We start from the raw sequence: 25,926 nt of genomic DNA, 5'->3' as shown, positions 1-25,926 counted from the left end.
AAGTCAATGGATTTCTTTCAGTATTTCTAAGCTAGTGTTTTCATGTCTTACTGGGGAAGAGCTCGATGAAAGTGTTCATGACATTGCATCAGTCCATTGCATCTAATAGAGTTTATTGCATACCTTAATTTGTTTTCTGATGCCCCTTTCCCCCCTCTCCTCTTTTTTGAACCTCCAGTTTTCATTTTATGGGAACCTGTCTCCAAGAAGGTCCCTGTACCGCACACTGTCTGATGAAAGTATATGCAGTAACCGCAGAGGATCTTCCTATGGCAGCTCACGGAGTTCCATCCTTGACCAAGCTTTGCCCAATGACATTTTGTTCAGCACTACCCCACCCTACCATAGCACACTCCCTCCTCGGACCAACCCGGCATCAGGCATGGGAAGCCTGAGAAGTAAGTGGCATCATAGTGCATTTATGACTGATTCTGCTGGTATCTTGTGGATTCTGGGATTTTCTCATCTGAAGTGCTTCTTCTGTTAATGCTGCATCATATGCTTCATCTGGTTAGACCTGGGTCTGAATCCCTGGTCTGCTGCCTGTGAGCTATGTGACCTTTAAAAAAAAATCACTTCCCCTCTCTCTGGAGTTACTTTATCTGTAAAACAAGAGAGACTGGACTGAGATCATAGCTCTAGAGTTGGTAGGGGTCTAGTCCTACCTCTAGATTTTACAGGTGAGGAAACTGAGGCCTGAGGAGGGTAGAAGTATTGGCCAAGGTCACATAGGTCATATCATAGGTGGAAAATTGATCACAGATCCTTTGATTCCAAAGCCAGTACTTTTCATGCTCTAACATGTTTTATCTTACCCAATGGCTTTAAATTTTATGGGGGTTTTTTGGGTAATTAAATTTTTCTTTTAATTTCATTTTAAATTTTATTTTCAGTTCTGAATTCTCTCCCCCACTCCTTTATAGTCTTTTAATAGAGAGACAATTTTGTTGTTGTTTTTCAGTCATTTCAGTTGAGTCTGAATCTTCATGTGTCCCATCTGAGTTCTTTGTTTTTTGGAATTTTTTTGGCAAAGATACTGGAGTAGTTTGCCATTTTCTTCTCCAGCTCATCTTACAGCTGAGGAACCTAAGGCATACAGAGTTAAGTGACCTGCTCAGAGTCACACAACTACTAAGTGGTCATTCCAAGATCCTAAGTATCTGAGGGCAGATTGGAACTCAAGCTTTCCTTACTCCAGGCCCAGCACTCTATCTGCTGTTCTACCACATAGCTGCCTCAAGAAAGACAATATAGCATTGTAAAAAGTATTGAATTTAAGTCAAGAGACTTAAGTGGGAACCAAAATCCCACTTATTAGCCATTGGGCCATGAACAAGCTTTTTCATCTTTCCAAGCCAGTATTTTCCTCATCTCTAAAGTGGGAATGATAGATTTTGTTTCATCTGTCAGACAAGATTGTTGTAAGAAAGATGTCTTGTAAATCAGAAAACTATGGAAATGTGAATATCATTACATTTACTTTGAAAACATGAAAAATGCTCAAAAGAGATTTTTTTGTCAAAGTGGTGATGTGTACACTGTTCATAGTTGGGTTAGCTGAAAAACCTACTAGAAATACTGAAAAAAGTCAAGTTCAGCCCACAATGAACCTTTAGGATGAACTCTGTATCATGCTTTAACTTTTATAACTAAGGAAAAAATATATAAAACTTTACTATGAAAATAATTAGGAAAAAAAGGGAAAAGTGATCTCATAATCATCCCTTTGCTTATCCTCCAAAGTAAATGCATGGTGTAACATGAAAAAGAATAGATGACAATGGTTGGCATCCTAGTTTGACCCTGAGGAAGATCTTCAACCTCTCTTGCCTTTCATTTCTTCATCTGTAAGATTATGGAGTTGTACTAGATTATCTCAAAGGTTCTTTTCTAAAATTATTTGATTCTGAAGATTTGGACCAGTTCCAAAAGCCAGACTTCTGAATTTTTTTTCCCAGATTATTTTCTTTGCTAATCAATTTCACCACCTTTTTCCTAGGTAAAATTATTTCTGTTTTACAAAGGTATGGGAATGATCAAGAAGGTATTCATCAGAGTTACATTTCATGGCTTTTAGTATTTTTTGATTTAGTGTCCAATCTCTTAGATCCAATGAAATGATAAACTGGTTTTTGAGGCAGGTAGGTGTTGTAGCCAATGGAGCACTGAATCAGGAATCATAAAGAACTTTCAGACACTAATTAGCTATATGACCCTGGGCAAGTCAGTCGATCTCTGTTTGCCTCAGTTCCCTGATTTGTAAAATGTAGATAATAATAGCACCCACCTCTCAGGGTTGTTGTATGGATCAGATGAGACAAAATGTAAAACACTTTGCAAAACTTTAAAGCAACCAGATAAATACTGCCTATCCTTATTATTTTAAGCTTGAATTGAAAACAATCCCTGTCTCCCTTTCAAATTTCCTGATCTATTATTTTTAGTGACATAATATTCTAAATATTGTAGGATTCATTTATGTAAATGGAAATAACACTTGCAACTGTTCCTTGATCACAATAAAGTCAGGTACATAATGAGGGTCAAGTGTTCTAATATTCACCAAAGAAGTTTGCTTTTAAATGAATGCTAATGTCATCTTGCATTTAGTTTACCACAGCCCTTTAGCATTTCAAAAAGATTTCTTTATTTCATCAGGAGGGTATTCTCTCCACTATCACAGATCCTAAACCCCACTATATATTATCTATATGCCATTTTAATATCCAAATTTTATGAGTTGTCATGGCCAAAAGAAATTAATTGCCTGGTGGTCAATTTCTGGTATAACAAATACAATACATGTGCAACTTGGATCTGCTACTTTGTTTCATCATTTGCCTGAAGCTTTGGAGTAATATTTCAGTTTTTTTAATAATAACTGTTTCATGATGGGAGAAGCAGTGTGGTTAGTCAGTCAGTTGTTGAGAATGTATTAAGTGCCTTTTGTTTGTCAGGCACCATGCTAAAAGTGCTGGGATACAAAGGAACGCAAAAGACAACCTCTCCTTTCGAGGAATTGAGAATCCAGTGGGAGGAGACAGCCTGTAAATAGCCACATACAAACGAGATACAAACAGAATAAATTGGAGATAATGGGCAGAGAAGTCACTAACATTAAATGGGGATAGAGAAAGGCTTCTGATAGAAAATGAGATTTTACTTGGGACTTGAAGGAAGGCAAAAATTGCAGAATAGGGGACAAGCCTAGGAAAATGCTCACAGGTGGAAGGAAAATGGAGTGTCCATTGTAAGGGATAGCCAGGAGCCAGTATCACCCGATTGTACATAACAGTATTCAGAAGTAATGTGTAGGAAGACTGGAAAGATAGGAAGGAGTCAAGGTATAAAGGTGTTTGAACACTAAACAAATGATTTTTTATTTGCTCATGGCAGTGACCCGAATACACGGGAATTCAGTGAATGATCACACTTGTGTTTTAGGAAAGTCATTTGACATCTGAATAGTAGCAGGTCTGTAGTAGAGAGAGACTTAAGGCAAGGAGACCAGCCAGCAGGCTACAGGTGTAGTGGAAAGAGTGTTGGAGTCAGAATCACAAAGACCTGGGTTCAGATCTTGGCTCTGACATTTTTAGTTGTTGGGTACGATTAAGTTACTGTGAGCTTTCCATTGCTTATATGAGGAATTTTTTTGCAAGCCTTAAATTACGTATATGTGTGTGTGTGTGTATGTCTGTGTGTGTGATAAAATCATTACCCATATGCTATTACATCCCTACTCTCATACTGCTGTATTGTTTCCAAAGCACAGATGCAGAGAAGTAGACTTTTCACTAAAATACTGCTATTCTTAGCCACTGTCCCGAATCATAAAGTACCTTCTTCATTTCCTTTTTCTTAGCATGGCAACAAAACAAAGAATTCATCAAAATTTACCCAACTAGACCTTTTTGTCTGCCTTTGGTGGGCAATCTGGCAGCATAGAATGCCAAGATGCATCCAGGGGAAAACCGAGGAGTGTTGTAAAAGATTTGGCAAATCCCATCCCCAGATTCCCTTGATGTGTTCCTGACTTATTCAACTAAAGATGTATATAGCTCTGTCTTGCAGCCACGACAGTCTTTCTGGTTCCTAGAATCTGTCTCCTCTCCACTGAGGCAGGTTTAAATGGCACTGAGCTTTCCTCGGTTATGGGTCATGCAGAGATTCTTGGAAGAGGCCCATGGCACAGGATCCTGAGAGGTCAGGACCTTTGGGAACAAGTAGACACTTTGAAATGGGAGAAGTCTACAAAGATGCATTCCTAGCATATGTTTCCAAACAGGGACTGGAAGGGGATCTGGCATTTTATACTTAGGTAACACACTTGCCCTAAAGGTTTTAGCTTCATGTAACCCTTCTGAAGGTTGGTTCCATCAGACTTTCTGGCACGGGCTGGTTGAAATTCCAATCGCCAAACCTACAAGCGTCCTAGACTATACTTGGAAGGAAGGACAGCGTCATGGAAAGAGTGAGAGATCTGAAGTCAGAGCCAATGGGCATTTATTCTGTACCTACTTTGTCCCAGGATCTGTGCTAAGTGCTAGGGATACAGAGAAAGTAAAAAACCATCCCTACCCTCAAGGGGCTCACGATCTAATGGGGGAGACAACATGTAAATAACTGTTTACAAACCAGATATAGATAAGATAACTTGGAGTCAGAGAACCGAGGTTCAAATGATTTTGCTTTGCCATCTACTCTCCACGTGATCTAGAACAAATCACGTAACTGTTAGGGGCTTTAATTTGCTCATCTGAAAAGTAAAGGCACTAGACTAGTTGGCCATCAGAGTCCTCTGCAGCTTTAAATCTATGATCCACTGTGGAATATTAAGACTCCTGAACAGCAACATGCCCAGGAATCACTTACTTTCACTAGGTAAGGGGGATCAGGAGGATAAGACAGCTTACGGTAACCGAATGAAGCCTTTTCAGAGGCAGGTAGTCCAGCTGTTAGAAGCCAAACCACTCATAAATGGGTTTTCCCACACAGCAATGGCTGAAAGATCTGTACTGTGCCTACATCTACTCATTCTCCTCACAGACATAGCCTTTGATTAAAGAAATAAGAACACTTTAACAGTCACAAATTTTCATTTGCTTCAGACTGTTTTCATCTCTTGAACCCTGGGTATTAGTTTTATATTTATAATGGCATGTTAAGTTCATACTTTTAATTCATGCATCTTTTTTGAAGTCACTGAAATGTGCCAGATCAGTTTATGAATAACTTTTAAGAAATAAAAACTCTTGACACAACCCATCCACAGAAATGTGTTCTGCATTATGTCTCATTTAGGTCAGTATTTGTCTATTCCTCATAAGCTCTATATCCTGGATAGATTATAATAGGGAAATTCCATGATGGGCTACTTACAAGAAATCACGAAAATGAGAATTGAGATTTACTGTGTTTCAAAACTAAATCAGGTACAGGTGATATAAAAAGTGTATGTGTGGGAAGGAAATTCCGCACACTGGGAAAATAACGGTACTCTTATATCTAAGTAGTTGAATGGGATTATATTATATTTTATTTTGTATGAGGAGTAAAAAAAAAGAATACTCTTCTTTCAGTTTGTTTTTTTTAAAAAGACCAGAATGGAGGAGACAGGATCAAAGACACGTAGAGAGCATAGTTAGCAGGAAAGATAGACTTGTTTCACAAATTCTGCAGCACTAGAACCTCTGAAGGCACTTCTGAAAGAGGAAATTTTTTTAAAAATGCTCTTTATGTAGAGGCTAGTAAACCTAAGGAGTTTGTTACAAATGAGAGATGTTTCTGGTTAAAAACACAAATAGATTTAATAAAGTTGTACTTAAGTTTGCTGATGATAGATGCTGGCGATTTAAAAAAAAAACAACTCCATACTGAGGTTGTTTTGGAATAGATCCTTCCCCCTTTAGGGTTAGTGTCAGGGAGGACAACAGCCATGCCTTTCTAAAAATGTCACTAATGCTTATGCCAGTGCATTGGGCTGTTTGGGTCATTTCTCTTTTTTAATCTGGAGTTTCTCACTCTCCTCTGTCTGTCCTTAATTTTCTCTGTGATAAGTATCCTGTGGTTTCTGGAGAGTGATTATAAAACTTGACATCTCTGACTACCAGGAAATGCTATCAAGAAAGCTACTCAGTGTTTGTTATCAGAATAATATATTAATAATAATAAAATTGGAATTAATAAAGATATATGAGTGTGGGGACTTCTGTAAATAGGCAGGAAGCCACAGACTTGATGTCATTATACCAAGAAGCAGGGCAGGAGAGTGGGGAAGGAGATCTGGCAGACCTGCACAAACACTAATGTTTCCTTAAAAAAACAACAACAGTGAATTGTTGAGCAGAAGTCCAAGCTGGAGCCGGACCAGACATGAAAAGAAACAATGGGCAAGGGAGAGAAGAGGAAACGACCCCTCCAACGTTAGGGGATTGCATTCTCCTCCACTATCTGGTTTAATAGTTAACTCTTCCATTTTCTGGAGTCATACCAATCTCCTTGGGGGGGTGTGAGGGAGGAACTCCTCCATTCGAAAGCTCCTACAAAGTACAGAATTATAAATCATTAGAGTCAGCATTTTTCTCATCTCACCAAGCATCAGGTCATGATTTTCCTGAACAGGTGGCAGGCTGTACTTCTGGAGCTCCTTTGGCATTCGGGTCTCCAAAGTGCCGGTGCCTTTGGTCAGTCACCAAACTTTTGTTGATTTTTCTGTGGGAACTTCAAATCTCCTCCTTAGTTCTTATGAACTCTAGGCTGTCCAGTCAAATATCCTTGCTTCTAGTAAGCAATAATTTTCCAAGCCAAAAATCAGAACACAGGATAATCCTTTTGTAAGGACTCATTTTTCAAAAAGTACACTTTATTTTTATTTTTTGAAATTGGAACTTTCCTGGGAAAATCTGGGATTTTTGTTTACCTTACATCACTAAGTTGTAAGGGTGACTCAAAGTTCCCATTCATGCTGCATTCACCATGGTCAGAAGACTGACCATCTGTCTGTAACCAAAGGAGATTTACCGCTAGCCTTATTGAACTATTCTCAAATGAGTTAAGATTTTTACAACACATAATACTTAGTTTCAAAACATAATAAGCACCTCTCCTCTCTCTTTGAACAAATCTGAGAATCAGGAGACTGGCATTGCCTTCTGTTGCTGGATTTATTAGTGACAAGTTTCATAACTTGAAGCAAAGCACTTTCTTAAGCTTTCTGGTTCTCAGTTTTCTTCATTTAAGTGGGTATCTGCTGTGACCTAGCAAATGGAGAGCCAGCATCAGAGCTGGGAACACCTGAGTTCAAATTACACCTGTGATACATACTGGCTGTGTGATCTGGGACAGATCGCTAAACCTCTCTGTGCCAGAAGTTGTGGGAAACCCTTATCTGTAATTCTAACAATGACCCAGAGAAACGAGACTGAAGAAAAAGACAGACCCTACAGTGGTTACCCAGTGACCAGTACCTCAATAGATGTCCCAGCCAACAACTGGGAGGAAGCAGACAAATTTATGGAGTGAGGATCACGGCCCTCATAAACTTGATATGGTTTCTCACCATTCCTTAAGGCCCCTTGGAGACTGAAAGCAGTTGGAAGGGTAGCCTCCTACTGGGAACTCAGGAAAGGCTACATACAGTTGAGTTTGTCTCTGCCTTAAAGAACTATGGTGAGGATCCAAAGTGTCTGTAAAGCTCTCCTAGAGAGATCTTAGAGCCCTTTATAATGCTAGCCAATGATGCAGTTTTTGCAAATTACTGGTGATATAACTGATGACAAAGCCAAAGCACCACTGATAGCCTTGTTAGGCAGTGTTCTTTATGTCCCATCATTAACTTACTTTGGTGCAGTTTTCTTTAAGTCCTTCCACTCTGTGATCTCATCATAAGTAACCAAATACGGTTTTAACCTAAAGAAGCTTCCCCTGAGTAAAAAAAAAAAAAAAATTAAGTTTAAGAGAACCCTGGAATTTCTTAGTGAAGATTTTAAAATAAAATAAACTATTTGTGGGGACATTCACTTAACCTGAATGAGACTGCAATCTAATGGGGGAAGAGAGACAATTGTATGAACATCTTTATTCTACCTTTCACTATGATCCAGCACAGCAATCAGTGGCAAAAAATTAGCATTTCAAATCTCCTTTTCATGTATCAGTTTCTCTGTTATTGGTCGTATGTGTGTGTGTATGTGGACATGCATTTTAGCTAAACATATACATGTGATATGTGGTAGAGAGGAGTTTGTTTGGTCCAGAACTGAAAGGACCAGGCAGCCCCAACTCCACTGATCCCTCCTGTCAAAAGGGGTAAGCATGTACACAAGTGGGATTGACCATTCCTATACCCACATTGAAGGGTGAGAGCAAAGTGTCTCTTCTTTCCTGCTTTCTCCCTTCCCCCAATTCCCAGCAAGTAGGAATCAGCTGCTTATTTCATTGAGCTCCTCTTTGACCCAGCCAAGGACAAAAACGAATGTGCTGTTTTAGAAACTTCTGCTTGGAACATTGGTTTTTCAGTCAAAGCAGAAAAAAATGAGACAGGAGGGTCACACTAGAAAAATATCATCTTTGTTATTTGTCTCTAAATGGGGGCCAATGGAGCAAGGACAGAAACAAGTAAGTTAATAAGATGATTAGCAAGGTAGCGTAATGTGAAGAGTTTAACAGTTACCTTTAACAGTTTTCAGATATAAATGTGATAGAGGTTAGGAAAACCTGAGCCTGTGACTTTTGAATGAGGATAAAAGTTAATTTTAGCCTCAAACAGCCTCTCCTTACACAAATGACATAAAAGCTCATTTCCAAAGGTTCATTGCTCTTTTAATAAAGCTCTTGTAAGGGCAATTTTCCAAATGCTCTAGCTTGGTTCAGATGCCAGAATTTTTCATCTCCCCAAAAATTGTGGGTACAGAAATTACAGGTGTAGTTTGTTAATGATGCCCTGAGTTTTCTTAATTGCAAGCTCAGTCAGCCAGGTGGTCATTATTTTGAGTGGTCTAATTAGTCAAATGTATTCACAAGTATCTGCATGTAACTCTTTTGGGTGGGCATGGCAATTATGAGGCAAAAGCAAGTCCAGTTGAAGGCCTTCCAAAGTTTACCAGAAAATACCCAAAGAATGCTCCCAAAAAAATGGAACTCAGCATTATGAGTAATAAAAAACCAAGCAGTGGAATCATCTTTAAAGAAATTGCAACTCCTACAAAGGAAGAGTGATAAATCATTAAGTATTATTCATAGGAGGTGTTTCTGATATGACTGGTTATCCTCAAGCTACTTGATTTAGGACAAATGGAGGAAAGCATCTTGCAAACCACAAGTTTTGTACATAGTAAATAACTTTCAGTCTCCCTCTTTTGTACATAATTCAGCAATAAAATTGTCCTCTTATCTTCTATATTTATAGGAACGAATGAATGAACAGGTGAACGTTTACATGATTAAATGAAATTAACATGGTTAATTTCATACAAACTTGGCTTGAATCTCCATCTTAGATCAGTAGACTTTGATACAGGGCTTTTGTAAATCACCAATGGTGGAAGATGTTTCCTTCAAGGCTTCTTATGTGTTGAAAGAATAAGATAGAAAAAAAAAGAAAATGGTACTAGAATCTTGTAGTCTGTAGTTGGGCTTGGTCGTGTTTAGAGGGAGATGGTTCCAAGGAAAAACATCATTGCTAAATGGTGATACTGTACATAGTCTAAATGCTAACGCCCTTTCTCCCGTAATTTCTTCTGTGACTTCACTCGAATTAGTTAACCCTCAGTTTTCTGCTTTTCCCAACCTTTTTGAGTCTATTTTTAATTGAATGTGTCCTAGGTTAATCAGCAGCTCATACTTTTGTATTTTTTGTAATGAGGGTAGGGAGGTGTCTTTTAAGGGGAAAGAAAAGAAGTTGTCTGTTGTAGGTGAATTTCCTCAGGGAATGACGTGGAGAGTTCTCTGTGACATCACTGACACTGTGGTTTTGTTTTTTGTTTAGATGAGTTCTGGCTCTCCGATGGGTCCTTATCGGATAAGTCCAAATTCACTGATCCAGGTCTGATGCCCCTCCCAGACACTGCCACAGGGTTAGATTGGTCCAACCTTGTGGATGCTGCACGGGCATTTGAAGGTAAAGACTAAACCGGCCCAAAGATCGCTGCTTTTTATTTTAATGCCTTGGAGTGTTTCTGTACATTTCCTAGAATCAAGCTCTTGTGTTGTCTAGATGAGGTCCAGGGTATTTTAGTTCCCAGAAGGGAAAGCTTGTGTGCAGTGTTGTTTCCTTAGGGAGCCTGTGCAGATTAGAGTGAAAGGGTGTTAGGATGAGGCTCAAGACCAGGGATCCAATTCCAGATGACCTTGGACAAGTCATTTCCTCTTCTGTTCCTAACTTTCCTCATCTGAAAAGTTGAGTGCTTTGGACTTATATGGTCCCTAAGGTCTCTTATAAAATCCATCCTGTGATTATTGTTTTTGTGAGGCAGGGAACTTTTTTATTTCTTTTTGTCAAGAAGGATAAACATTGACAGGGAATTTCAGACATTTCTCCGTCACTAAAATGTGATTGTGACATAAGATGCTTCCTTTGGCTTCTGATTTCATGTCTGTTGGTGAAAGATCTATAGAGGATCTTTTAAAGAATGCTGATAGCCTTTTTGTAGGAATACATGACAAGAAAGAACAGAACCACTGGTGAGGACTTGGACATTCGTTCCTCTTAAGAGAATGGAGCCCAGGGCTCCTTGAAAGCAGAGATTCTTGTTTTTATACCCTCCGGGCCTCACACAGATCATCACTTTGAGTAGTGCTTCATAAATGTTTGCTGACTGATTCCAAGCAGATCTTGAAGGACCGACTTGATAGATTCCTAAGCCAGTGGAAATCACCACGTTTTCTGGCATTTCCACCAGGAAGGGGTAGGTAACAAAGTTAGTCTCCAAGGACCCATGCCACCCATTCAGCCCAACTCCTCATCTCATTTGTATCCCATTCCTATTCTTCATGCCTCTCCTCCCCTCATTCAGTAAGATATCAGGACTTCTAAAATATGAAGAGCAGGGCACCTGCTCTAAACATAGGGCCCAGAAGTTAGAGATGTATCAGAGGAGCAGCCCACAGTGGTAAGAAGGACCCAGTGCTCTTAGAATCAGGAGACTTGAGGTTCTTATCCTAGCGATACCAGTAACTGCGTAGGCAAATCAGTTCACATTTCAGACCCTCAGTTTCCTTATTTGTAAAATAAGATGATTATACTAAATAATCCCTAAGGTGTCTTCCAGGCTTTAGATTCTATGATTATAAATAATAGTGTTTTAACTGCAGTTCAACTAGCCTACGATGTTTAAAATTGCTTCTCGGGCCCCAAGGGTGAATTTGGAATATTGGCATAGTATGCAAAATTTCTGGAGAAAACATTGAGTCTCTTAACCATCTCAGGTGAGACTAAAAGTGCTTAACCTCGCAGACTTTCCACAGAGTTCCGAATGACAGCCCTCCTGACCCTCATCATCTGGTATTGATGATTCAAAAGTTTCTCTCTTTTAACTCAAGACAGACAAGGCTGTGATGTAGCACAGGTAGGGCAAGGGAAGCCCCTGCAGAGTGGATGTGGGCTGGAACTACTTCCATGATAGAAGGAGTAAGCCTACCTGAATTCCCTGGTTCACTGCCTTACAAAGTCCTCATCCTACTTGAGAGCTTCAGGATGCAGCTGCCTGCCTTGTCATGAGGTCCGAACTTTGGCATTATCAAAAACAAGGTCTTTATTGTTTTTTCAACAACAGACAAAAAGACCTAGGACTTGAGGCCTGTTTACTTGAGTGTGTCCTCTTACTTTCCATAACCTTTTCCATGTGGCATCCTAGAAGTTGGAGACCAACGAAAGGCAGAACTGCTTTGCCAACCTCAATTCAAAGCTGATTTAGGAAGCAAATTCAAAAAATTTAATTCAATGACTATATATTATGCATCTACTCTGTGAAAGGCTGTGTGTGTGTGTGTGTGTGTGTGTGTGTGTGTGTGTGTGTGTGTGTGTGTGTATCCACGAGAACGTGCTTGGAAGCATAAAATGGGTTTGTCTCTTCAGTAGAGGTTTGAATGATAATAGGATCACATGGATCATCCACTGGGGAGTACTTTACTGTATAAACTCTTGAATCTTGTATAAAGCGTGGGTCTTTTTTGATGCTTTTTTGACAGTGCATCTAGAGAAGACTGTAGTAAAGTGGGGAAAGTGTGGGCTTTTGAGTTAGAGGACCCAGGTTCAAATCCAGACTCAGCCATTTATGCCTGAGTGACCTTGGACAAATCATTCAGCCTTCTCTGGACCTCAGTTTTGTCATCTACCAAATGAAGTTGGACTAGCTGATCTATTAAGTTTCTTTCCATCTCTACATCTATGAGCCTGAGATCCCAAATCCTGTTCCTCAAGTCCCATGGATAGGTCTTGTGCTCAGATACTGAGTGTGAGTTGAAGGCTCCTGCCCAGAAATCATGTTCCCCCAACCTCCAACATATGTATGAAGTGATACCATTACTTTTTTTTCTTTGAGATTTTTAATTTTTTAAATGCAAATACCCTTGGGAAGTGATTTGATAACTAGCTACAGTAATATCTTTTTAGGAATGAGCTAGATCTTGATCTTAGTGGATGATTTTGAGAATTGCCATAGCTGGAAAGGTAAGACGCCCTAGACTGAGTCTATTGATGGAGACTTTCTCAGCCTATTGAGGCTGATCTTTGAATAACAGACAACATGGAGTCTATCACCATGAATATACTTGAAGCCTTTCTAGCTCACACTTGCGCAGGACCTGCTCAAAATTGAACTCTTCTGGCGTAGCCTCTAAGAACCTAGGATCACAGCTGTCATGAATTGGCATTGGAGCTCCTTAGTCTTAGTGATGATGGTGGTATTATTAATACTAGTATGTCTTCTTTTTGAGATTTTTTTGTGAGTCAATTTCTCTAGACCTAAGTATCCTCATCTATAAAATGAGGGCATTGGACTAGATCTTTAAGTTTCTTTCCATTGCTCTAAAATGGAGACCAAAGAGTTTGAGGTAGAGCTGTAATGTGGTTTATGAGTTGACCTTAAGTTAATGAAAGAACAAGAATACTTACCAGGTTGCTAAAAACCCTAAGAGGATTGCTTTCCAAATGGGAAGAACATGTGTGATTATTTTTGCTATGAGGAAAGGAATTGGTCAATCTACTTTTTACACTCCTCAAGTTCCAGGTTATCTTAATGGGAATTGATGGTAAATTGTTGTGGTTCAGTCATTTCAATTATGTAGGACTCTTGGTGACCCCATTTGGGGTTTTCCTGGCAAGCGTACTGGTGTGGTTTACCTTTTCCTTCACCAGCTCATTTTACAGATCAGGAACCTGAGGCAAAGTGATTTGTGACTTTGTGACAAGGGACTGTCCAAGGTCACACAGCTCATAAATATCTGCAGAAAGATGATTCTTCCTGACTTCAGGTCCAATACTCTATCCACTATACTACCAAATGCCTCTTGATTTAAAAAAAAAATTAGATAATTATTTAAAGGAAAAATCAAATGTTGCTGCCTGTGGACAAAAGTGATACCTGCTAAAACTAGATATGAAATCATTGTTGACATGCCAGCTTAGGACTATATTCTTAGGAAAATTCAGATGAGACCTTGTTACTATGGATATTTGAGTAATCAGTTTTTTCAATACCAATTTTATCTGAGATTATACCTTAGCACTTGATTTCCATCCGATTCAAATATGTCCAAATCTGAATGTTGACAAGTATCTTAATGGTTTGGTTAGTATCTGATTTTTAAAGAGAATACAGAAAATGCCACACCCTATTTCCTGTTTTCCTAAGCTTAAAACTGTATGAAGGCATTTGGGGCACCGTATATTTTTTCATGTGACATATCCTAAATATCATGTGACATTTCCTAAATAGGAAAATGTCAACTATTTGGAAAAGAGCATTGTATGACAGAAAGACTGCTGGACTTGTAGCCAGAAATTTGGGATTCAGATCTCAGATAACCATTCTGTTTTCCTCATCTCTAAAATGAGGTTACACTAGATAGACCTGTAAGGTCTAGACCTAAATCTTATGATTAAAAAAAAATTAGTGTTGGGTCTTTAGTTTTGCTGTTACCCCAGTTTTCATATCAGTCATGTGTTAGGAGATGGGAACACAAAGGCAAGTGAAACAGAACTTGACTTCAGGAAGCTTCCATTCTGTCAAGGGAGATGGTGTGGATACCCACAAATGCATACAAAGTACTGGGAACCAGCTGGAGCAGCTGGGGAAATGAGGAAAGACTTCCTTCCCAAGGCGTCACTTGGGCTGTGTCTTAAATAAAGCAAGGAATTCCAAGAGACAGAATTGAGAGTCTAGGCAGGTAAGAAAGCCGGCACACAAAGATGCGGAGACAGGAGAATGTTTAGAAGAGACTGGATTGGCTAGCCTGGGGTGGGTGGTGGGGCCTGTGGCCCCTCTAGGTCCTCAAGTGTGGCCCTCTGACTGAATCCAAGTTGGTCCAAGAGATCCTGGAGGGGAACGAAAGAAGTTGCCTTAAGTGGATTCTGTGCTATTTTAAAATGATTTTATCTAGTTAAAGATGAGAAATAGAAGCTTGGTAAGAGGTTTAGGAAAGAGAACTATGGATTTCTTCCTAAAACTGTTGTTAGACTTTTTGAAACTTGTTCAAATGCTTTATTTACCTGACATACATGAATGAATGAAGCATTTACCAAGAACCTCAGTATCGACCAGGCACTCCAAGTGTTAGCCATACGGAGAGAAATCCCAGACTTCAGAGAACTTGGATTCTATGGTAGGAAGACAGAAAGACAACACAGTGGCGGTATGATTTGGGCATGTCCAGGAAATGGCACTGTAGCCTGGTTCTGGTCATTATGGGAGAATTTTTCTTCTGTAAAAATAAAAGTTTCTGCATACATCAAGATTCCTCTTTTTAAGTGCAGAATTTTTAAAATGTTTTTACCATTTTCGGTGGAAATCTTTCTGATAGGTATTATATATTTCTCTGACTTAAAAACAGTGTCTGTTAGGCCTAAGCTTTTGATTCATGATTCAAAAGTGTACAGATTTTGTCATAACTATTTAAATGGACTTTTTTTCTTACTTACAGAGCTATACTCCAAAAAGTTGAGTTTTCTTGCATTTTATCTTGAAAACATGTATTCACATACATATCATCACATGACTTATATAGTCCATAAAACAAAATTAGTATGCCCACTTTATAATAACTTTTCAGACATGAAGTACTGTAAAAGACTAATGACAGAAATGAGTGTATATATATATATATATATATATGTGTGTATATGCATACACACACACACACACACACACACACACACACACACACATCAGCATCAACTTCTTGATTCAGAAACTCCACTTGATTCTTTTCTAAATAGTTGTTGATGTCAGCTATGACCTGTTTATCAAGGTCAGACAATGGTACTCCTTACTAATATGTTAAGTTTCCTAAATATGGCTAGAAGGAGCCATCTTTTCTTTGATTTGTAAATCTTCGTGCATACATTCATAAAATGCTCCATTTGTGGGAATAGAAGGGAACACAAACTGTTTTTCATTACCTTTGGTTCAATCTGTTTGCTTTTACCTGAAACTAATCTAGGTTGAAAGAAGATAGATAGTTTTCTGTTTTAAAAAAAATCCTTTTCTGTTAAAAATAGTCCATTTTCCATTCAGTTCAGTAAGCGTTTATTAAAAGTACCTCCTGTGGGCAGAGTGCTTTGTGATAATAAATGAATTATTATGATACATCTTAAAAGGCTTTCAAGAAGAAAAATGCTTTTAAAGGATTTGTTGCAACACTGAACCAATTTCTGCCATTGGCTTGGATGGCTCTTTGATAGTCAATCCATGCAAGAGTAGAGCAGGCGGCAGATCAGATCATTATTTGTACTTTCATTGAATGGCTGCATCTCTAATGATAGTGACCTTGTGAATTAAGATCATACCTCACACCTGTGTTTTTTGGCTTGCCCTATACATTTGACATTCCTGAAGGTGAGTGTCAGATGTTGCTAAACAATGGTCATCATACACAGAACCCATGAGGTATCCTGTAGCCACTAGAGTCTGAGGATAAAGTAGACTCATTGTTTTTAAAAAGTTATTTAGAAGTTGCTGTCTATGTTAAATATTCCCCTCATCAAAGGCAGCTTGGTAGACAGAAAGTATATTAGCAGATAGAGAGCTGGGTTCAGGTTTCTGCCTCTGGCCCATCCTAGCTAGGTTTCTCTCAGGACCCTCGATAGTCTCTAAATATATAAATTACAGAGAAGGTGCTGATCTGCATTGGTGGAGAGACTTTATTTACTGAGGAATTCCCTGTATCAATGAAAGACTTGCTCTATCCCTTCATCAAGTAAGACATCTTCTTGTCATTTTAACTTACCAAGTCTGACACATCCAAAGTCAAATTCTCTTCCAAAATCTCATAATCCCCCAACGGAAAAATGGAATGTAATCTTTCTGGATCTGTTTTTTTTATCCATAAAGGTCCTGGTTTTCCTCAAGGAATTAACAGTTTGAATTTTAGTTTGTCACCAGGAAACCTCTCTATTGACTAAGTTACAAATATACAGTGCAAAGGAGATAAAACCTTTTTTACTCCTTTTTGGTCACATACTTTGAATCATGGGAAATAGTGTGATGTATGTTGAAAAATTTAGGATTGAGGCTAGAGACCTGGATTCGAACTCTGCGTCTGCCACTTAGTACATCCTATGAATTACTCAACCTCTCTGAAGTGCAGCTGCTTTATTTGTAAAAGGAAGAGGTTGGATGAGTCAACTTCTAGGGTCTCTTCAAGCACTACCTTTAACCCTTTGATCCTATTATGATCCCTTGAGTCCTAAATACACATGCAGTACCCATGGCCATATACCCTTCTTGTCCCTTCTCTACCCCACTGTCCCCAGAATGAAAGATGCCAAATTTGGACGTGTTAGCCCTGGCCCTATTAAAAGGGGGTTCAGGGACTGCCCCAGTTTGGGGGGGCCCATCTTGGCCCAAGTGTTAGGAGTTCAGTGGGTTGTCTTCCCTTTTTGACTGTCTCTTGCTTTTTTTTTTTGAATGTCTTCATTTCAAGCACAAAGTTTTCCCTTTTAGGACATCTCTTAAACACCCCAAATAAAAGGGCCTCCTTTCATTCTTGAGATGCCGAAAACATGAGTGATTTAATCAAATGCTTTTTAAAAAAAAATTCCATATATTGCAGTGAAGTACATTGGCCTAAGAATCATCTTTATTCACACATTCTGCTAGATACCATTTCCTTTTCTCCTCATTTATATTCATTCTGAAATGTAAAATACATTTGGTGATGATAGAATAATCTCAGCTTTATGATCATCGTATTATAAAAGAATCAGATTTTACCATGGTGATTACAGACATAGTATATTTATTATTCACCAATAGATATCATTCTCTGATCTATTAAAGCCTAGTGGCTTCCAGTATCAAGTTAGAAACCACAAAACACAATTTTCTTTTTTCCAAAGAAATCAGTGTATAAAAGTAGCTACTCTTATATTACGGCTTTGTGTGATATCCAAGGTGGACGTGGGGTTCTGGTTTTAGAAAGCCATTTTTAGCAAGAAGGAAATCACACTTTATTTGAAAATCTGTTGTTTAGTTAATGATTCTGCCTGCCCTTTGCACAACTTTTTGTTGGTCGGCAGGCACGTATGCCTGCCTGCTGGGTTCACATCACTGCATTAGCAGCTTTGGAGTCCATGGTTTGCCACACAGCCTACAAGCACCCTTGGACATTGCCATCCATTTTAATTAACTCAAAGTTGGTGACCCTCCATAAACCCAATAAGCCAGAGGTCTCATTAGGAGTGCTCATTCAGCAGCCAGGGAGGAAAGTAGAATGGGAATAAATTAAGAGCAGAGAACCACTGACATGCAACCAAATATCTTTTCTTGGCCATTAATCAAATCACCTAAGAAAGTTTGCAACAGCATAAATACACCTGCTGTCTACTCCCTGAATCCAGTGTAAAAGTGTGTGTGTGTGTGTGTGTGTGTGTGTGTGTGTGTGTGTGTGTGTGTGTGACTCAAAGAAAAAGCACTATCAGAGAGAAAACGAAAATGGCTTAAGTAGCTGGTCTGCCTTTTTTCCCCTGCTTCTTCATGTAAGTAAAGTCTTTTCTGCATACTATTCCAGAATCCCCGCATGAGTCTAAATATTCCTTTATCCCATTTCATATGTGCTATTCCAGTGTCCGCAAGGTAGGCTCTTTCCATGAATGTCCTCATTAGGTGAGGTGTGCCAGTCTCCGTTGTCATATTTATCATATTCCTCCATGTACCTTAGCTTCTGTGTGAGTTGGTGTCTTACAACTTGTCGGTGCCATTTGGGCTTTGTGATCAAATTAGAGTATTAAAGCAGTTATAGTTATTAAATGTTGGAAATCCCATTCACTTTGATATTCCTTTAAAATTTTAGTATTTGGATCACACAGCTTGTCTCTCAGTCATCCTCATTTCTGTGTTGATAGAGTGAGATGTCCAAGTGAGTCATTTAAATAAGCCTTAAAGTGTGTTGTGTGTTCACACTTAATTTTATGTGTGTATGTGGTGTGCCATTGTGTCTAGAGCAGAGCATCCAGGTACAAAATGTGGAATATAAAACTACCATGGTTAGCATGACATAATAATTGGCTTTACAACCACTGAGGGCTTCTTGGAATTTTTTTTTTTTTTTAATGAGAACGATTTACATTTGATGTGACAATTATTTGAGCCTCATATGGGCTCCAGAGATTCTCGAGTTTAGAGAGATCTTGTTCATAGGAAAATTCTAAATCTTATTTCAGGTCTTGACTCAGATGAAGAGCTTGGTCTGGTCTGTCACCACACGGCCTATCTAGGTGATGGTTTGGGTTTGATCGTTGGCTCATGATGTTTTGTAAAATTTCCTTTATATTGCTTATGTCTGCACGTCTGCATGGTTATCTGAGCTCTGAGGGTTGGGGAAGCAAAAGGGAAGGTGAGCCCTGTCATTTGTGGCTCAAATAGTCTTTCCAATTGGTTTGGTTTTTGGTTTTTATTTGTTTTTTCAGGGAAGGGGAGGGGGATGAGGCATTTTTAAGAAGACCAATCTCCTAGTTTTTAAATTAGCATGAACAAATTAGCAAACAGACACATTCCATGAAAAATTGAACACTTTGGGCACTTAGGATTTAAGAAAGTATTATGGCTACAATAGCCCTGTCCTCATAGCTCTGATACGTATATGCTGCCCTGGCTGGCAAAGACAACCAACCGTGATGTTTTCAGGATGTGTGATGGCTTGCCTGGTTAAAACCAAAACAGGTTTTAACCAGAACTAGTTTGTGGGCTTTATTTTTTTTTAAGGCCAACTCTTTGAACTTTAGCCTGTGCATTCATTTTCAGTAGGAAATGTTACCTAATCTAATTGCAGCTAATTAAAAGCTATGTGTGTGTGTGTGTGTATGTGCTTTCCCTTTCTAGATCAGAGAGTAGCATCCTTCTGCACCCTGACAGATATGCAACATATGCAGGGCCTGGAGGGAACCCAAGAGTTATCTTTATGTGTAGACCCAACCAATGGGAAAGATTTCATGGACACAGATGGGTAAGTAACCTTTTGTTGGTAATAGGGACTAGGTGGAAGAGGAGAGGAGAGGGGACAGAAACAAACCATACCTTTTTATTATATTGTTGGTCAATTTTTGTTTTGGTTTAGAAGTCATGATAGTATATTTTTTATTAAAGTAAACCCAGCTGGTTTTCTCCTCACCTTCTTAAAGGAAATATTGAACATCCCCTTCAAAAAGCAGTAGCCTAAAAAAAAAAAGAGCATTGGGTGTAAATTTATTTTCTTCTTTTAAAAATTCTACGAGAGCAAGGAAAGTTTTTCATTCAAAATAAGAGTCCTCAAGTCTTTTCATAAAGAAGAGCTAATTTTTATTTACAAAATAATACACAGGATACTTCGAAAGGAAGAGGACAGTGCTGACAGTAAAGTCCCTTAGTAAAGCAGGGGAGTAGACACCAAGACTGGGTATTCTGCCATCCAGGTTCATGAGAGCCAGTTTTAAAATTTTCATAACCAGCTTTTCAGAAATCAACAAATGTTACAAGCCAGAGCCTGATTTTCTTATTTTATTACTATATTTATCCTTATTTTATTATTATTATTGATTGTATTATTTTTTGTCTAAACTTAAGAAAGTGGCGGATAAAATGTTAATAATGCAGATTAAACTTTAAAATGTGCCACCCCCCTAACCAATTATTAAATGTTTGGAATACACCCCTGCTCCCATCCCATTGGAACATGAGATCCTCTCTCCAGCAACAGACTTCAGGTAGATTTTAGGAACAGAACATCTCAGTAACACCTGGCTCAAAAATTCCCTTGTAAAGACTTCAGAATCTACCACTGGGCTCCCGTGTAAACAGCTGAGAGTCCATGATCCAGGAGGTGTCTGGGATCCCTTTGCCAGCCATTAATTTTCCTTGTGAATTGACATGAAGCACTTCAGTCCAGACAAGGGGATGGTTTTCATACAGATAACCATTTTCCTGGCATTAAGAACCCAAATAAGAGGCCAAATTAGGCTAACCCAGCACCTGCCATTATGACTTTTCAGATGGGTTAGGGAAGTCACCTGTTTTCCTCTGCTTCATCAGTTAAAAAGGGAATAACATAATAGCAACAGCATTTACTTCATAGGGTTGTCCTGAGGATCCAATGAGATTATATTTGCAAAAATGCTTAGCACAGTTCAAGGCACGTAGCATGCTTCCTCCCTGCCTCACCTGGTAGCAGGCCTGCTTCCTGCTGAGACACAGACTTGTAGAGAGAATGAAGCTTCTGGTAGCCTCTCTTAGAAGGGAAGAACTTCAATGACAGAGAGAAGTGACGTCATTGAGAGTCAAAGTCTGCCACCTACATCACTGTCCTAGCGCCAGGCAGGAACACCTTGCCGTTCTCAGTCATTCACTTGCCAGCTCTCCATCTGCTTCCGCTGCTAAGCAGGCAAATCCAGCCAGGGCTGCGTTTCCCCCCATAGCCCTGAGCCTGTGATCCTGACTAATGACTCCACAATGTGTAATCTGTTCTGTGAGGGGAGAGCCAGCCTCCCCATTTCCCCAGCCTTGTTTGTGGCATTTGGAAAATCCATTTCCTCCTTACCCCACACTCACCTGAAAGTCATCTTCTCAGACTCTCATCCAGACGGGAATCCTTTGACATCATCCCTGGTCAGGTTAAATAAATAAATAAGCAAACATCCTAGTGAGAGGGACCCACTGCTTCCTGAGGCAAACCCATTTCACTCCTGGGCAGTTCTAATTTGCATCCTCTAGCCCTTGGTCCTGCTTCTGCCCTCCGGGGGTGAAAAGAATCATCCTGGCTCCTCTTCCACTTGACAGTCTTTCAAATACTGGAAGACAGCTATCATCACTCCCTCCTAATACTGTCTCCTGGGAACTTGAGCCACTGGCAAGTTGAATATGCATTTTTTTTTTATTTACTCACTCCTCAGAGTATTCCTATGGAAGAAGATGAGTCAGAAGAGCTAAGTCCATGGTCTGGTTCCTAGGACAGCTTTTTTTTTTTTTCTTTTAACCAGTTGTCTAGCAATGTGTTGCTTTAAATCCTTTGGAAGAGAAACCTTACTGGCATAATGGAGAGGGGACTGGACTTGGAGGCAGGAAGGTCTGCGTTCAAATCCCATCTCAGACACTGAATAGCTTTGGGTCCCTGGGCAGATCACATCAATCACCTCTGTGTACCTCAGTGTTTTCCTCTGTAAAAAAAGAGGGCTAGTTTCAGTGGCCCCTCTAAGTCTGCTGAGAGTTGACTGAGCTCTCAGCTTTCTTCCCAAACACATGCTACCTGGAAAAAATATGGATGCTTCTTTTGTAGATAGAAACTCAGGGCACAGTGTTAGGGGGAGAAAATAGTAACATTACTGTTTCTTCTTTAGCAGCCTGGTTAGCTTAAAATAACTTTTTTTCTTTCTTTTTGACCTGGGCTATGATCACATAAATTATTTTCAGCTAAGCTTAAAAGAAAAGAAAAAATAGTGATGGAATATTTACATTTTACTTCATCCTTCCTTACTCTATTGTATCATTTGATAGGGAGCGTTCTCCATCAACTTTGACTGGAAAAGTTAATCAGCTAGAACTGATTCTTCGACAACTTCAGACTGACCTCCGGAAGGTAAAACAGTCTCTTGCCAGCTCCCATGTTATCCCCAGAGATGTTGATTGTAATACATGTATGGCATAGTGTGGATGCCATATGCTAAATAAGTATTTCATGGATTGGATTAATCAGTATTTAGATTTTCCTGCAACCCTTTTTTTCCTTAGCAGTGATAAATATCCAAGTTGTACCACAACACTAAGATTTTTTTCTTGGAGGTGGGCAGATTTCTGGGGGTGGTATAAGGAGACGGCATCTAGTATCTCTCTTTAGGGAGATAGAGGTTAAATCTTAGGGGCTTTGACTCCAAATAGGGATATAAGCCTTGAGTTTAGCCAAGGTCCCTCCATAAGACAATAAGTATAACAGCCCACGAGCCAACCCTTTCAACCCGTCCAGTATCTCAATTCAACAAATATTTATTGAGATTGCTTTTTGTCAGCTGGCAGGAGATAGACTGGTGCTTGCCAAGGGGCCTGGGAATGCTCAGCTGGCATCTTTGAGACCCTCAACACTTCTACCTCAGGCTTCACCCTGTGTGCAGTATAAAGGAAATGTTAACATTAGACTTAGAACTCATTTCTTTTGGTAATGGTTTGAACCCGTTGGTGTCTCCACATCTTGTCCCCACCTCCCCAGGTCCTTCATCCCAGGTCAAGACTTAATCTGTCTCCTATATTAAAAAGGAATGTTTCCAGTTGGCACTTTGGGTCTGGTGACACACCAGCTTTTAAAGGGTTAGAGGTGAAGCTTCTGAAATTCTGAATATTTTAGCCACGTGCACGTGTGTGTATATGCGTTTAGTAAGGTCATTATGAAGACAAGGTATACAAAATGTCCAGCTATTGTATCCTCCTAATTATATCGCTACCAGTTTTGTAGGTTTAAATAGTTCACATTATAAAAAGTCTTGTCCACTTTTAAGATTGTATGTCTTTTAATCTGCTAATTACAGTCTCATTTTACTCCTGAAGGAATTTAGCAAAAATTGAATATTTTTAGAACAGTTGAAATACGTAAATATCTCCCCACTCCTCTAGACAAAGTAGACTATAGGAAACAGAATGGCTTTCCCCCTTCCTTCTTGATTGCTGGTATGGCTTCAGGAACAGGCAGGCTGCGTGTGGGCAGAAGTTTCAAAGATGAATCCTTGGTCTGTAATCCATCCCAAACACAATCTCCATGGCAGGGTATTGGGCTTGTAGGCTGTTGCAGCTCATTTGATTGCTTTTCTACCGCCAACAGGAAAAACAGGACAAGGCCGTTCTCCAGGCCCAAGTTCAGCACTTGAGACAGGACAACATGAGGCTGCAGGAAGAGTCCCAAACAGCAGCAGCTCAACTGAGAAAGTTCACGGAATGGTTCTTCAATACCATCGACAAGAAATCTTAACTTGCAGATATCTAGCCGGGAACCGCTATTGGCGCTCCTGTCCATTTGAAGCAGCAAAAATCTGATTTTTAACTGTGCTTACAATCAGTTTTTAGATGTTTGCGCTATTTCCGCTCTGTCCAACACCATTCATCCAGGCAAGGTTTGGGGATGGGGGTGGGCGTGGGGGTGGGGGGGGGCAGGGATGGACCTCGTTCATGGTAGCCATCTTAGCACAACAGAAAGCAGCAGACGTGAGTGTGGAGGTGAATGTAATTCCTGGCTTGAAGATGAATGTAATTCCCGATGTCAGTTTAGACCTCTCATTTAAATTTACTAATAAACGGTGCTTGGGCTTACCTCAAGAGGGACAACAGTTAGGTTTGATTTGCTAGATTTCAGATGACCTGGTGGAGAAGGTAAAGCAATCTACAGTAACTTGGGCTTCAGTCTTGTAAGATAAAGATTAAAAACAAATAACCAGACATATACTTTAAAGTTAAAAGGTGCTCTATTTTTTTGGCTGTACAGTAGTTCAATTTCCACAATCACATTGTCATAGCAATAAGAATGGAAGTATAGTGAATAGTCACAAAAGCTGTGTTGAAAAATCAGAAGTTAGCACTGATGTGTTTAACGCTAGGTTGGATGCAGTTACATTAGAGATTTATTTATTTGCAGGAACAAACGGTGCCTGAATATTAACAGTGTTTTGATCTTTTTTTTTAAGCTACACATGCCTTGTAAATGGCTCACTGGGTAGTGCGCTTCAGCTCTTAGCTCACTTTTGTATAGTTGCTTCACTGGGGGGACAAAGACAAGTACCACATACCACTTCCTTATGAAAAGCTCACTTATGGTGTGAGCCAGTGAGATTCCCTTGTCCAATGCCAAAATTTGTTTATCTTTGTACAGAAGCTTTGATCAAGTGTCTTGTATTTAACATCCTTATTTAAGCTTATTTAACCTTAAAATGTTAATTTTATAAAGTTTGATTTTATCTGCACTATGATAATGAGGGCAGTTAGCAGTAAGCTTGAAAATCACTGAACTTGCTAAGAAGACTTGAGAAGTTGAGAGAAAATTCTAACAGTTGGATGCTGCTAGTATACAATTTGTTTGTTACTGCTTTACCATTTTTAATTGTTTTATTTGAGAGGAACATACCTTTTGCTTTTTTAATAAATGTTTAAAAAATCAAAAAATGAATTTACCCAAGTGGGTGAGGACTCTGACTTTCTGATTTTTCTGTTTGAGCCACAATTGTCTGTTCCTCAGATATCTTATCTGTTGTGGGGGTGGTAGTGGTGTCATTTCAGTCGCATCCAACTCTTCGTGACCCCATTCAGAGTTTTCTTGGCAAAGATACTAGAGTGGGTGGCCATTTCCTTCTTCAGCTCATTTGACAGATGAAGAAACTGAGATAAATAGGTTGAAGTGACTTAAGGAGATTATTGCAGGATCCATAAGATCACTAGTTTTGTCATCTGAGACGTACCTACAGAGGCAGTGTTGCTGCAAGATCTAATGTTCTTGGTCCTGGGATGACTCAGAGAAGCCTGTTGCCTAATTGTATCTCCTCAATCCTGAGAAAATCAAGTTTTTGCATGAATGAGTGCATGAATGAATGAGTGAATAAATGAACAAATGAATGAAAAAGCATCTGTGTGCTTCCCATCTGCCTCGCACTGGGAATACCAGTGCAGAAATGAAGACAGCCTGTGTCCTCAAAGAGCTTAGGTAGCATGTGGTCAGATAAATAGAGACATATAGAGAAAGCAAATATAAGGTAATTTCAGCAGAGGAACATTTGGGGGAAATCAGGAAAAGCCTAGAGCAAGATTAAAAAGCACTTTGAAGTTTCAACATGAAAAAGGTGGTGCAGTGGGTAGAGCCCTAGACTTGGAGTCAGGAAAATCTGAGTTCAAATATGACCTGAGACAGTTCCGAGCTGCATGACTCCAGGCAAGTCACTTAACCTCTCTGTGCCTCAGTTTCCTCATTTGTAAAATGGGGATGACAATATCAACCACTTTCCAGGCCTTTTGTGAGAACAAAATGAGATTTGAATATTACTTTGCAAACATGAAAGAGCTGTATAAATTCTAGCTATTATTATTATCTCTGATGTGGTCAGAGCTGACAGAAAACACACGCTCTGGGGAACCAAAAGCACTTAACTGGCCTAATTAGAGAAAGCTACTGGGTCTTACAACTATCCTCAAGGTCTATGTAGAGAAAAGGAAGGGAGAAATATCCATTTGTGGTCCTCAGGTAAGGGAATGGTAAATGATTTACCAAAGTCCATGG

At 39.4% G+C, this 25,926-nt stretch overlaps 1 protein-coding gene across 3 annotated transcripts in view; it reads left to right on the top strand.

The window, feature by feature from the left end:
• Nucleotides 1-24,825, top strand: part of SIPA1L2 (signal induced proliferation associated 1 like 2) — a 249,998-nt gene extending 225,173 nt beyond the window's left edge. For all 3 annotated transcript variants that reach the window (XM_072647498.1, XM_072647496.1, XM_072647497.1), the window contains 6 exons: nt 179-398; nt 9,986-10,117; nt 18,878-18,931; nt 19,536-19,659; nt 22,179-22,260; nt 23,491-24,825. In XM_072647498.1, coding sequence (XP_072503599.1) covers nt 179-398; nt 9,986-10,117; nt 18,878-18,931; nt 19,536-19,659; nt 22,179-22,260; nt 23,491-23,637 — 759 coding nt within the window. In that variant the 3' untranslated portion in view covers nt 23,638-24,825. The remainder of the gene's footprint in view (nt 1-178; nt 399-9,985; nt 10,118-18,877; nt 18,932-19,535; nt 19,660-22,178; nt 22,261-23,490) is intronic.
• Nucleotides 24,826-25,926: the final 1,101 nt, after the last annotated feature.

This window comes from Notamacropus eugenii, chromosome 2 (assembly GCF_028372415.1).
Source record: "Notamacropus eugenii isolate mMacEug1 chromosome 2, mMacEug1.pri_v2, whole genome shotgun sequence".
Lineage (NCBI taxonomy): Eukaryota > Metazoa > Chordata > Mammalia > Diprotodontia > Macropodidae > Notamacropus > Notamacropus eugenii.
The sequence above is the reverse complement of the archived record's forward strand: the minus strand, read 5'-3'. Positions and strand labels throughout refer to the sequence as shown.